The sequence below is a fragment of the Columba livia genome, chromosome 25, assembly GCF_036013475.1.
Source record: "Columba livia isolate bColLiv1 breed racing homer chromosome 25, bColLiv1.pat.W.v2, whole genome shotgun sequence".
Lineage (NCBI taxonomy): Eukaryota > Metazoa > Chordata > Aves > Columbiformes > Columbidae > Columba > Columba livia.
The window spans coordinates 2409013-2422689 of record NC_088626.1 but is presented as its reverse complement, the minus strand read 5'-3'; the positions used below and the strand labels follow the sequence as shown (position 1 = coordinate 2422689).

The 13677-nt window shown below is 43.8% G+C and overlaps 2 protein-coding genes across 8 annotated transcripts in view; one reads left to right on the top strand and one right to left on the bottom strand.

Moving 5' to 3' along the window:
* DOCK5 (dedicator of cytokinesis 5) overlaps positions 1-13677 on the bottom strand; it is a 91584-nt gene that overhangs the window by 3426 nt on the left and 74481 nt on the right. For 5 of the 7 annotated variants that reach the window (XM_065041020.1, XM_021280887.2, XM_065041021.1 and 2 more), the window contains 3 exons: positions 11995-12133; positions 10448-10563; positions 3930-8662 (listed from right to left, as the gene is read on the bottom strand). In XM_065041020.1, coding sequence (XP_064897092.1) covers positions 8561-8662; positions 10448-10563; positions 11995-12133 — 357 coding nt within the window. In that variant the 3' untranslated portion in view covers positions 3930-8560. Of the gene's footprint in view, positions 1-1152; positions 1366-3929; positions 8663-10447; positions 10564-11994; positions 12134-13677 lie in introns of those variants that run through there. The other 2 variants (XR_010468010.1, XR_010468011.1) reach the window with 1 other exon arrangement.
* Positions 617-3881, top strand: GNRH1 (gonadotropin releasing hormone 1). Its single transcript, XM_005513520.4, has 4 exons — positions 617-753; positions 1199-1340; positions 1642-1737; positions 3499-3881. Exons 1-4 carry the CDS (start codon positions 689-691, stop codon positions 3535-3537), a joined length of 342 nt encoding a protein of 113 aa, XP_005513577.3. The 5' UTR covers positions 617-688; the 3' UTR covers positions 3538-3881.

The window sequence follows — 13677 nt, the reverse complement described above, 5'->3', positions numbered from 1 at the left end:
CAGAGCATAGGAAGTCAAAATAGCTGCCAGATGGAGAAAAAAATGACATTTCTGCAGTCAGAATTACTGAAGTCCTGCATGCTATCAACTCCTTTATTAAACTGCAGAGTGTACATTCTCAAGAATGCAGAACATGCATACGCACAATATAAATATCTATAAAATCCAAAAGAATAGCAGAGTCCTATTCGTGAGGCTCCATCATGACAACAAAGCACCTTGAAAACTGATGTACCAGTCCCTTTGATCAGTTTAACTTTGCATTTCATAAAGCAAAGAATATCAAGGAAAGGACTTTCAAAGGAGCGAGCGAAACGCTCTGTGCTCTTTTACGCCCCTAAGGGCTGTTTCCTTCCCACCTGATATACAGAGATAGAGACGCAGCTGAATTCAAGCCCAAGAACTTTTACTTCAAAATTAGAAGTCACTGAAAGAAAAGATTGTGTATTTTCCAGCCGTCAGCTGGATCCGAACATCGGATTTACAGCCTCTTAAAAGAAAGGCTGTTACTTTTATGGCTCCTAGAGAAAACAGCTGAATTTAATGGCCACGCCAGGGGGGTTCCAATTATGCGCTTTACTTCTGCTGCATTAAAACGATTTTAAGACCGAAATTGCAGCCTGTGAGATAGAATCAGATAAAGTCACCTGCTGTGAAAGGTTTGGGGGGGACTGTCTATAAAAGGGAGATGACGAGCATGATTTTCAAACAGGGAAGAGCTGGGGTTACTCTGGAACCTCTCTTGGCGAGCAGGTAATGTGCTTGAACAACACATCATATTCCATTTTCATGTATTCCATGCTTACAGACGCCTGTAGTAGAAGAAACCTACATTAAGAGAGACTGCAAATAGCACTTTTTAAGGAGCTGGGGCATTAGATCAGAAACTGGCTAAAATGAACACATCTATCGCGTATCAACAGGGACTTGGATGGAACCTTTGAGGTCCAGACATTCCCTAAAACTCAGAAAGGGTGTTCAAAACCCCTAATTTAGATCTTCATCCAAGTTTTTGAGATCTTAAATCTCTTTTTAATGAGCGAATCCACACTTCAAGAGGCTCCAAATCCAGCTGTGGCTCACACAGCCACAACGCACAACTGGAGATCCAGAATTATAACACTGTCATAGTTTTATAAGATACAAATGGACCTGTAATGTCGTTGTGAGATCAGAAGGATGTTCTGCTCTCCCGCAGGATGGAGAAGTCCAGGAAGATCTTGGTGGGCGTCCTCCTGTTCGTCCTGTCCATGGAAACCTGCTCGGCTCAGCACTGGTCGTACGGGCTGCAACCGGGAGGGAAAAGGAACGCGGAGAACCTGCTGGAATCACTTCAAGAGGTGGGTTCTGGAGCGGAAAACAAGCCTGTTGTTTTAGCAAGAAAAGAGTGACAGAGGCTTTAGTGTATACGCGCATCTCTGGCTCTTTCCCCCCAGACATACATACATCTGTATGGACACACGTATTATTTTAAAGTAGTAATTGGCATTAGGGTAAGATGACATTTGACAGCCTTGCGTTAGAACCTGGGAAGGAGACGCATTTAAACAGTGCAGTGGAGCAGTTTCACCTGTAACTCGGGTAAAGGGGCTTTAGCAGCAAAATGTCTTTTCGTGACGGCTGTATCGCTTCCCAATCCAGATCGCACGCGAAATGGAAAAATTAGGGGAAGTGCAGAAGAGCGAATGCCCAGGCTCAACGCAGCATTCCAGGCTGGGGGAGCTGAAGGAAGCCGTGGTAAGTGACACGTTCATCCTTTTATCGCTATGGGGGAATTAGAGATCAGTCCAGGCTGGGAAAGTACACGGAGGACAGAGAAAAAAGGTGCTGGAGGAGCAGGAGGGGGCACGTAAGTTGAGTTTGCATGGCAATACTGCCTCTGCCCTTGTTTAAGTACCTCAGAGTTCCAGTCTTAGGCCAGGACTACATTATTCTTGATGCTCCCGCTGTAGCGATGTCATTACTCAGTAAATTAAAAACAAAATAAAGTCAAACACATTCTACTGGAATACAAATCTCTGCAGCACTCACAGATGCTCAACTTCAAAGGCGCTTTGCCAGTGGAAGGATGGAGCCATATGGAAGATGCTGCTCCCAAGGTCCCCAGCCTGGGAAATGTATTTTCCATTAGATGCTCTAATGCAATGACAGCAGAGACTTGACATACACGCTAACTGCCACACAAAGGATGCTCTCCAGCAAAAACGTGCTCTTTAATTAATATAGCGACACCTTGATGAGGCCAGATGGTCACCGCTTTCTGGGAAGCGTCTGCGCTGTGTTCAAAGTTGAAACACTCAAATCTCCACTTCGTTTTTGAAGCCAAACCCAAAAGTTTCAAGTAAACATTCTTGCTTTTCACTGAGGAACCTGGCCTGAAAACAGCTCATAAACTCGGTAACAGGAATATAGACAGGTAGAGTCTGGCTTCCATTGGATTTTTGTATAGAAATTACCTAAACTCCAACTTTTTAGGTTCTCTTTAATCATATTGGTACTGAACATCAAATGGGATCTTTGTCCATGACTCCGGCTTTCAGTAACACTACCTGCACTATGAACAGCAGCTTAATATGAGCTTAATATGCTTAGGCTATTTTTTAATTGCAAGAGAGTATGTTAGGCAGGAAAAGATACCACAATAATTACCAGGATATTTGAAATGAGTCGAGGGCAATTTGGTCTTATATTGCAGAGCTGAAGGGCCCCCCCATTGGATTCTTAGGTTTGTGCACATACGTGTAAAAACTTCTGCATCAAACTCTTAGTTTGCAAGTCTTATTCCTGTAGCATAGTCCAAACTACATGGCCTTCTTATTTCTAGCCACTTAATGACATTGAAAGCAAATTAATACTTTTGCAGATGCTTTTTCAATGCAATAACTTGCTGCAGTTGAACGGGAATACCGTGCAATGAAAGGGGAGGTGTCTGCAAATGGTCCACCCCTTGGCAAAACCTCCAATTATCTTCATCATTTCCTGGAGAAGCTGGTAGAGAGCACAAACAAAACCACGAGATACAAAAGGGGAAAGGAATGACGTATTCAGACAGCACATGTATCCAAAACACCTCAGGCTTTCAGCTCAGAGGTAACGCCATAAATAAACATTCAAATAGGAGACCAGATCCAGCAGGATGTGACATGGGAACACGGTTTCCATCCGAAACGCGGTTGAAACTCTGTGGGTTCACGTGCATTCTGAGCTGCCGTCAGCGCCGCGTTCAGCAGCTGCCGGGCCGGAGCCGCCAACAGATGCAGCGCTGGGCACGCACTTTGGGATGAAAAGGGCCATTATGAGCGTTGGTGACATTATACCGTGCGATCACATCCACGGGCAGGTGGCAGAGAGATCGTGTCGGGTCAGATTTATGTCATTCTAATCCTCCTTCCAACAGAGACTGCAATATGAATATTTTAGTGTCTGACCAGGCTTTAAAATTCCATCAGCCAAGTCACTTCTTCTCTTTAAAATAAAGTATCCGATGTGTGTTTACAGGGAAGTCTGATCGAAGGAGAAGCCAGACGGAAGATTTAAACCCACAAAACCAAATGGAACAATGGACCAAGAATACAACTTCAGAGCTACGTTAAAATCAATTCCTTTGTTTAGATGGCATTATGTGAATAACTGCTCTGAAGTCGCATTTAAGTAGCAGAGGATAATTGTGTAGATTATTAGCTTGTATGTAAAAGCGACAGGGACTTGGCAGCGCCGAGTCTGCTCTGTGTCCTGCAATGAAAAACGCGGCTTAAAAGCTTTTGTTTCAGTTGTACAGACAACGCGTGGACAGAGGCACCGTCTGATCTCATTGCTCTCTGGATAAAACTCGATATGACTTTGTTAAAACCACGAATAAACTTACTGTTTGGGTGTCACTCCACTTGCACTCCGGTAGTCCATGTATGAAAGACTTTTATGTGCTCGTGTTTTACCGGTTCACTCATAAAAACTACATTTATTTTAAAAAGGTATTTACAAACTTTACAATAGTTAATACATTAAAAAAAAAAGACCATGAAAATTTATACACCTTTGCTTTACAGACTTAGTGAATCATATGGCATTTACCCAGAGAGATGCAGACTCCCTTTCCAAAGCTTAACTCCTGCTCTTTCTTCAGAGCCACTTTAAAAGCTGCATTTTTGGCTGATTCAGTTGCAGAGGACTAAAAGAAAGAGAAAAAAGAAGGTATTTGCAGTCTGCAGAGCTGGGGTTTATACTAAACCATCACATCCAGGAGCTCGAAACACTCACAAAACCACGTTACACAACATCCAGATTCTCCTGAATTCAAGACAAATGTCTCCCAAGATCTATCATGTCACGGAACCTTTAAAACACCAAAAATGACACCGATTAACAGCATGCATGCTTGGGCTGGATTTCAGAGCTGCTGAGGACTTACACCTCCAGTTAAAAAACACACAAACTCGCCCTGGTCCACTAGAACATTTGGTCTGCAACAGTAAATAAGGTAGAGAAGTTCTTAATCAAAAGAAATAAGCGAAAGAAGGTAGTAGTAGCAAGTCAGGAATGTTTTCACTCTTTAAAGAACCCTACAGTTAAATTAGAGACATCTTAAACTTATTATTTCCATTTACAAATACAAAAATAAATAAGGAGAGAAAATCTGAGCCGTTCCCACTACAAGTCTAACTCACTGTTCATCTGTGGAGCAGACACGGGGCTGCACAGTGGGAAGGGTATTGATGCAGGTCCTGCATATACATGACGGTATTTTGTGCCACTGCAGATCACAGAGCTGTTCTCCCTGGAATCGGTGTCCTTTCCTAATCCAATAATCCACTGAAATGGAAAGCTGTCTGCTCCCCTCTTCCCCTGCTGTGGATTAGAGCCTGCAACATTTTTAAAGGAATTTATCACAGCATGACAAATTTTAATTAAAAGCTCCAGAAAACAAGTGTTGAGCATATTTCTCCAAATAATAAAAAAACCCCAAAATCCTCTAAGACTTGAAATTTAAAACTGGCTTTGAACAGCACGGCTATGAAATAGGATTAGGTTTTGTCTTCTCTGCAGACTGGATATGTAGCTTTGAGATTTGTTTTATTCAAAACCATGAGCTGGGCAGAAACTGCTGTTTGCTTTAATTTCTGGTACACAGAGACAACATCATTATGGACAGTTCTCCTACTCCCATTTATAGCCCTCCAGTCCAAAAGCCATTTGGATACATTTCCAACAGCAACTAATTAACATGGAACGATGACCCTCACTTTGAAAACAAAGCAGTGAGACTTTAAATTGTCTCTGAAAATTAAGTCTCAGAACTTAAGTATTGTAGCAAAAGGCAGAACACTAAAAAAGAATGAGGGGCCTGGTGGGATTTCTCATAAGAGTGTGGGCACTTAATTCCACTTAATTAAAATCAGTCAGGCCCCATGCTTATTCACACACTTAAATGCCCAAGTGCCTTTAAAAATCTGACACTTAGAAGACAACGTTTTTCTAAAACTGGCACAAAGGCCTAAATCATTCAGGCACAGCACAGAAATTCCATCTTGTACCTCTAAGCAAACTGTGCTGACTTGTATCAGCTAACAACATAACCACAGCCAGTAATGCGTTTAAGAAAACTGAATGCCTATTTGTGAGTGAGTTAGTTCGCCAAAAGGCAAGAAGTGGGATGAGTTTACAGCATTTTGGACTCTAGAACTAAAACAACGCTAAGAAAGAAAAAATCTCCCAGTTCTGACCCCTTTTCTGGCATAGCAACTGTCCATATATATTCCTAATGCTGGCAGCTGCATGATCCAAGGAAGGAAAGGAGGGGAGAGGATAATTAACCACTTGCATGCTAAGTACTCTGTTCATAAATCCAGCCTATAAAACTGCAAGAACGGCAGTCGGAACCATGTCTCCCCAAGTTAAAGAGCATTATGCAAAGGATCATTAAAGATCAGCTGAAAAATTCTTCCTGTGGTCAGACTTGTAGGGAATAGTTCCCTCCTCCAGGAAAAAGAACAACCAACTTTTGCATGTACAAGGTCCAGCTATGAGTTTAAGCTACGAAAGTAGATCAAAAAGGTAGGGAAATTAGACTAAAAAAGTCACTTGGAACCAAAATACCCAAACGTGACACGTAGTTTGTTACCCCCTACACACAAACCATCACCTGGGATTCCAGCAGAGTCTCCTGACTTACCAAAGGAGTGAAAAGCAAAGCTGCTCTGAAAGGAAATGCACCTAAGAACGAGGAAACGGGCAGATGTAGAGTGGGGAAAGGCACTGAATTCACAATAGGTGGTGTTAACACGTCCTGCTCTCCAATTCAGACCACATCCTGCTGTTCTGCCTACAGCAAAATGCTCACCGGAGACAGAAAGTTCTCGCTCATAGGAGTTTCAGAGGATCCTTTGGTTGGCGTGTGCAGCAGAAGGAAGACAACGGCTGCAAGAAGAGCAAGAAGTGGACAAGAAATGAAAGACGAGAAAACCCTTGTGGTTTTCAAGTCAAGCAGCATCCACGTCCAAGAACATCATGTGGAGCTGTCACGTCCACAAAGGTTTCAGAGATTTCCCCTGAGAAGGAAACGGCCCCGAAGACGGTTGTACGTACGCTATAGCAAACCCAACCGGGGATGTATGTGATGTGACTGCAGCTTCCAAAACGCCTCCAACCTGCTTTGTGATGTGAATCCAATGTGACCCTTTGTGGAAAGCAAGTTGTTTGGGAGCAGCAAAGCACATCCAGCTTCTGCAGGTTTCTTTGGGAGTCACGCTGAAGGCAAAGGAACGTGTAGGAGCAAAAGAAAGGACTAGTTCAGACTGAACGAAACAAAAAACCCAAACAAAAACATGATCATTTTTGCGGTAAGGTAATAAAAGCCATCTAAGTCATGTGAGCAGAATAATGGTGTCGTGGCCTGCAAAGAAACAACAGTATTTGTATTTACTACTGTGAGCAATGTCCTCAGCAGCATTTTTAGTGTCTTCTACCAGATCAGCAGAAGCTAAATGACAATTATAGGTAACAAGCAAAATTATTTCCTGGAAGACAGAGCCCACGACAGCGTCTTCATCAACGCTGATGATAAATAAACAGGCCACAGGCTGTAACCGAGCAGCCCAAGTTTTGTATCGTTTCAGAAATGAACTTGGATCCAACTTCCTCAGCTGGTCCCTCTTCGTGACGAGTTTAAAAAACTTTGAACTTTCCAAAAAGCTTGAATCTGAACTTTGCAAACTCCCACATTTCCCAAGTTCCACAGTAAAACAGAGTGAATATTTTCTCTGGAAAATATCAGTGAAAAATAACAGCCCCGACACAAGCTGTGTATTCTATAAACAGGTGAGTTACACTGCAGTGGGCTGGAGTAATCCAAGCCATAGGAAAGCAGATGGTTAATTGTCAGGTCTTCCACATGCATCCCAGATCTAAATGGCTCCTTGAAGTCTGGTGGCTGTTAAAAACCTATTAATAGATGGAGTGAGGCTATAAAACAAAGTGCAAGTGCTGCCACAAATGGCTGCAGGGAGAAAAAGAGGATGAGAAATAACTATATTTGTGTGAATTTGCCCAGCCTAAGTAAAGGTCATGGTAACTATGAGATTTGTTCCTGAGGTCAGGATGTATAACGAGTTTTCCACCCTCCCCAAGTCGCTGGTACCAGTAAAGTGTTGGTATCAACGCAGCCTCTACTCAAGTATTCACAGGAGAGAAGCAACTTTTTCCACCCTACTAAAAAGCACGAAGGTGAAATATTGTTCCAAGCCCTGGACACAAGCACAAACCAAGCAGGTAACGTAATTCAGGGAGGAATATCAACTGCTCTCCAGTGTTAAAACCAGAACCAACAGTGAAATTATGACAAAGCACTGGTGAACCTAAACTCTCCACTGGGAGTGAGCAACTGCCGCTCCTCGAGCAGAAACGGTATGAGGCACAACGTCTGTGCTTCATCTTAAATATATATGATGACTAGCGGGAGAAAAAGACTTCTTATTCTGCTAACGATGCTCAGGTCTGTGCCTGCAATCAAGAACCTTAGGAGGCTGCACATCACACACCGGCACCTGACGTCTCAGGAGCCGACACTTGACAATTCAGGAATGGCTGCGATCTGCTTCACGTCATGCAAACCGGGGCAGGAGGAGGGATCGGTGCAGAAGCACAGCTGTAAAACTGTACGGGATTCATGTGAAAACACTGTAGGACATCTCACAGTGGCTTACCTTGTTTCAAACAGTGGGGTAAATCACTTACAAATGACAGCTTTACGCTAGGAACCAGCTGCTGAAATTGCAACAGTGGGAAAAAACTCTGGACAGACAAGACTAAAATAGACAAGAATTCCAGTAGAGCGACTTCTCCTGCTACGTGATTAGTGTTTCAGTACCAGAAAGTAAACCAGAGGTTGGGAATCCAGTCAAAATATCAGTTCCTTTTGGTAGTTCCCAATGAAAACTCCAAGGGGAGGGAATGGAATGGCAGGCGAGATCAACAGCCTTTAGGGTCAGGGAGGCCCAGCGTGTCGGTACAAAGGAAGCGGCGATTTCGGTCCAGGCACTTGCTGCGACCCCAGCAGCGCCGATCCTCACTGCAGTCCTTGCTCTGAAGAGACAACGCTGGATTTCCTGGTTTTCGGGGGTGGAGGGGGAGGTTTGGCTTCACGTCTGCTGGGTAGTGGTGGAGCAACCTGAGCAGATCAAACGAAAACACACAGAAAAATAAAGCATTACTGGCAAGTTCAGACATGTTGCTTTGCCAAGCAAGAAATCCAAAAGGTCCTGTACTTCTTGATGTTTCCTTCAGGACAAAATCTTTGAATTCAGCCTCTCAGTGCTACGTGCAATTGATGGGGCAACAAGGACAGATCCCCAAGGGATAACAGACATGTTTTAATTGCTAGAACACGCTTTAGTTGCAGATATACTTTAGTTGTTTGTGACCTGCAGCTTGACTTGCAGTCAGAGCCATTTGTCCCTCTGTCCCACCTTCTGTTTATCAGTAAAATGGCAACAAACCCATTTCCCTCAAAGTTTCAAAACTCAACTGTTTTCCTCTTGGTGAGTGGCACCAAGTAGGGGTCAAAAGGATGTAAAATGCTTCCAAATCAGAATGGTACAACCAACAACAAAACGGCAGCAAGTGCAGTTCTACTAAAGCAATTGCAGCCTTCCTGCCCAGCACGGGGGCGCGTAGGATGTTTTATTCTTGCAGAAAATTGCACCAGTGGGTTCTCTGTTTTTGTTTCTGGGATGACCCTGAAAACATGAGATGCAAAAGGACAGATGAACAAGAAGGTTGTGTGGCTCACCACTTGCTTCCCCAAAACAGCCAGCATTTCGGGACTCTTTTAAGTGAAGGAGAGAGTCAGCTTGACAACAACAGAGCAACAAAACCCTTCAGAAAATACTTTTACAATCTCTCTTTACAGCCCTTCCAATCCTCTTCACTTGGCCGCAAGCCAAGGTCAATGCTGCAAGCCAGGACATGTTAGTAATTAGTTTTCTTACAAGCCTCAAGGGAAGGAGGCTCTTTCATTAATCCTCTCGAAGCAGTGACTCCCACAGCATCCCCAGAGCTGGCCCATCGCCACCGCGCCCCTCACCTATAGCAGCTATACTGCCCCTTTCAGAAGCACAACTCTGACCAAACCAAGGGCAAAGCACAAAACCTCCCATTTATTCCATGCTCCAAGTGTTGTATCTCTAACAGAATCAAGCGATCAGCTGTTCTGTTGTCTTCCCGTAACGTATTTTAAGTGCGGTCGTTCTTTACATTCTTTTTGGTCAAATTCCAGTTCATCTCACTGAAGTACTCCACAAAGCCCCTTTGCAAACTGGACTGGGGAAGATATCCGTCCCTTTCCCTGTTACAAGAGGACGTGTTCTGTCCTGTGCATTGGCAGCAGTTACAGTCTCACATCAGAATCACCCACACCCGGGCAGACGAAATGATTCTGACACAATGACCAGAGTGTTTGCACCTTAAGTACCTGCAAGCTGCTTGGAATCCCACAGTATAAGAGAAATGCTAGCGAAACAGCATTAAAGTGACAATTTGATGTTCCTAGAAGGAAACCAACATTTATAATTTCTGAAAACGTGTGGATTTTTCCCCTTCATTTTCAGGACCGCATTACTGTGCTGCTTTACACTGATCATGTTTTGGAAACTTTGCAATCATTGTGCTTGTCTGTTTTCCAGATATCTTCCCACCCCACACACAGTTCGCCCGACCATGGCCAACACAACTCCCACTTGAAAAAAAAAAGGGGGGGGGACTTCATTTGATAATTTGATAGCCTTCTCTTGAAGCAAAACACTTCTCTTATTCTTCTGTGGTTTCACGGAGCGAACCACTAAAATGATTAGACAAGTTTCAAGTTGCGCCACCCTAGAAGCAGCTTGGAAAATTCCACCGGTGTTTCTTTCTCAAAAGCTGCTTTCCAAGCCCACGTCAGCTCTCATTTCCTCACCTCCACCGAGTTCCGCGGGTTGCTGTTCTCGTAGGGTTTGCTTTTGGGTGGAGGTGGCGGGGGGGTGCTCTGTAAGCTACCAGCTGCCAATCCATCGGCTTGCAAGGAGGGAAAACCTAGAAGCAACAACAGTAAGAAACGGCATTAAAATAGAAGGCAAAGGAACAGGAAATTGGATTGACTATGTAGAATTTCAAGGGAGATTCATTTAACGTCTTGTGCTTCCGATCTGCTAAGAGTTCTCTGCTTTAGCAGTGAAACCTGGATGGATGTGTCAGAGTAGAGTCACAGTTGTATCTCCCTGAGGTTCAGAAGAACTCCATCTTCAGCAACTGAATCTAAGCTTATGTGAAAAACGCATGCCTGAGAGAACAGAAAATGGAATCCATTAGCACATCTGCAACGTGCACTGGGGTTTCCTTTCAGCCTGGGCCTCAACCTGAGAATTCACTTTGATTTTAACTCCAGTTGATGGAGTAGATAAGCACCCAAACTTCAGAAGGATTCTTGGGAAGCTGCCCTGCTACGAGTGTCAATTAAAACCGCTTGCTGAGTACAAGTGAGGTTTCACATTCCTTGCACAGGTCCTTCTTCATTTAGTATTCCTGCATTTGTTTGTGTTTCAGGTTGTCTCCCCACCCTGACGTGTGTTTTTTGGTTCTAATCCTCCCTCAATAGCTTTATGCTAGTTCAGTTCATTATCTACACCAGATTCTGAATTTATATCCAGGTAAGAGGAAGGACAGTCAGGTCCTACATATGAACATTTGTTCCTTTAAAAAAGGAGCAGCAGAGTGAAAAATGCAATGGCAAGGAAGACGTCAGCGCTGACACTACAGTTGTATTTCTACCTTAGCCATATTTATCTGCTGCTCCAGAATTAACTACAGAGCTTACCGGATATGCAAGGAAGGCAACTGCACAAGTTACTAATTTTGCAAATTCTTCAAGATAAATTCCATCTCTTTCAGGTGTGACATCTATTAGCTGAGTTTCCAAGCTGCAGAGCAACTTCTAAAACCTTCTGTCACGTGATGGTAGTTATTGTTCACTAATTAACAAAGCCTTCAAGGCTCGCCCAGGCAATGTAGCCATAGGGCTGATCAGAAATCCAATGCTGGATTGATGCAGTTCCATGCAGTGAATTCACAGGGGATATTCCTCTAGTATGTGCTGTCACCACCTGACCTGAGGCATTTCCAAGCATCCACCTTGACTGCATGTGCTGTTCACCCTGAGGTTTAACATCCCTTCCCACAAGTCAATACAGGAGAAAACAGGCAAGGAACTGAAAAAGATAAAAGCTCTTCTCTGGAATTCATCTGATACACTTATTTTAACAAGTGATACGTAAGTCGCAAGTATGATCTTTGGTAATGCTGCCAAATTCTGTTACCTGCAAAAACGTCTACAAACATTAACAGCCCAGAGTCACTTTCTGTGAGCTACTTCAGAGCAGTTCCCCCCCTTTAGCAAATACACAGTAATTCCTACTACTGCACATACTGCCCTGAAGGACATGGCAACTGCTCTCTAACAAAACTTACTTTGGGTTCGTGGCGTTTTGGGAGTGATGGGCGGTGGGCTGTGAGGTGCTGACTGCTGGAGCGAGGAACCCTGGAGCAAAGTCAGTCTGTTGTCTCCTAATTGAAGACTCTTTGGCCTCTGTGCTTTTCCTGACAAGCCCTGGTCGAAACAAGGAGTAAAGAAAACCTTTACAAGTCAGTAAGGATGCTCCACGCGTATCAGATAATCAGACCCGACACAAAGGCATCGACACGCTCCAGAAAAGCTGCGTTCAGGTGAAACACAAGAGTGAAACCACAGCACCAACTAAGCTGTGTCTAAATACCCTGTGCTCCTGTGATACATTCAGTTTTCTGTGAGACCCTACCAATTAGAGCACCAACAGTAAACTGTTTTTAACGACCTTAGTATAAAAAGGGAAGGCACCAGGCTGAAAAACTGCTGCATTTGACTAGCAGTTCTATGAACAAATGTGGGAGGGGGACAAAACAGTCTTTCCAAGAAGGTAAAAAGTTTGAATTCTCGGTGCAAGTCAGGAGTGCTAGTGCCATCCAGCTCTTTAGGGCTGCGAAACAAACCTATTTCAGGCTTTACAGAGCAAATCTCTCGCATTTGGGACTTGAGAGATGTTTTTCCAGTTCCTTCAAGTGTCACATGTGTCCTTCTCTGCTCTTCACTCAAATCATGAGGCCACCCGAATATAGGTGAGTCTGGTGCATGAATATGATGGTCCTTCTACATAGCAGTTTATTGCTTTACAGAGCAGATTGTCACTTATATGTGTAATTAGAATGACTGAGCTCCTTTAGAGATCAATTCTCCACCATCAAGCAGCTCAGTATTTCTCCCTGTGCCGAAGGGAGCACACGTTGGTGCACAGTGAATATTAAACTCCATGACGTGTAGAAGTTCAGGACGCACAGCCAGGCTTTGGTTCCCTCTGGCTTTCCAGCTCCCAAGCAGCTCGGTAAAGAGCCGCATAAAATCAGTCTGTCCAATTCCTGTGCTGGACACTGCAGACCAGCTATAAAAACCAGCTCTTTCTGTACTTCACAATGTTTTTAAGCAGGAATATAACCCTTAACTGGGGGGAGAAGGGAGGGTGGGTCTTCTGGTTTGCATCTCCGAGCTCTCTGCAATGCAAAGTCTTGGACAGACGTGCCTTAGTGTCCTAGTGAACACTATATAAACAGGCTCCATCCCAGAGCTTTTCTCTCTCGTTTTACTTAATAAAGTGATCAGCAGCTGACAGCACAGTTTGTGGGTTAAACTCATTTAATTCTATAGCAGCTTTTCCAGAGGCAGAAGGCCAGGCCTCCTGAACCGCTAATATTTACAACCCCAGATTTTCCTGTCAATACCAAATGACATGATTCTAGAGCCACGGCTCCCTTTTATAAATATTCTGCAGACTCTGAGTGCTGGCAGCATCGCTCAGATTTGATGAGAATTCCTGAATATGTAGCAGCATAGCCTGTTCCTGCCAGATTCAGTCGAGATCTTGGGAGGGAAAGGGAAATAGAAGAATTCATGTTTTCTCATTATTTACACAGCCTATATTAAGTCAAATTAGTTTCACCGAGCCACCCGCTTAAATACTCAGATGCTTAATTCTCGCATACTATGGCAGTTCAACAGTCTTTGCATAAATCCAAGGTCACACAACTCTGCTTTTGAGCTGAAACTTACCCGTTCCTATCAGG

Coding starts and splice junctions, on each gene's coding strand:
- GNRH1 (XM_005513520.4), top strand. CDS start 689: ATGACGAGCATGATTTTCAAACAGGGAAGAGCTGGGGTTACTCTGGAA. Junction 754..1,198: donor GAACCTCTCTTGGCGAGCAG/GTAATGTGCTTG, acceptor GCTCTCCCGCAG/GATGGAGAAGTCCAGGAAGA. Junction 1,738..3,498: donor GGGAGCTGAAGGAAGCCGTG/GTAAGTGACACG, acceptor GTGTGTTTACAG/GGAAGTCTGATCGAAGGAGA.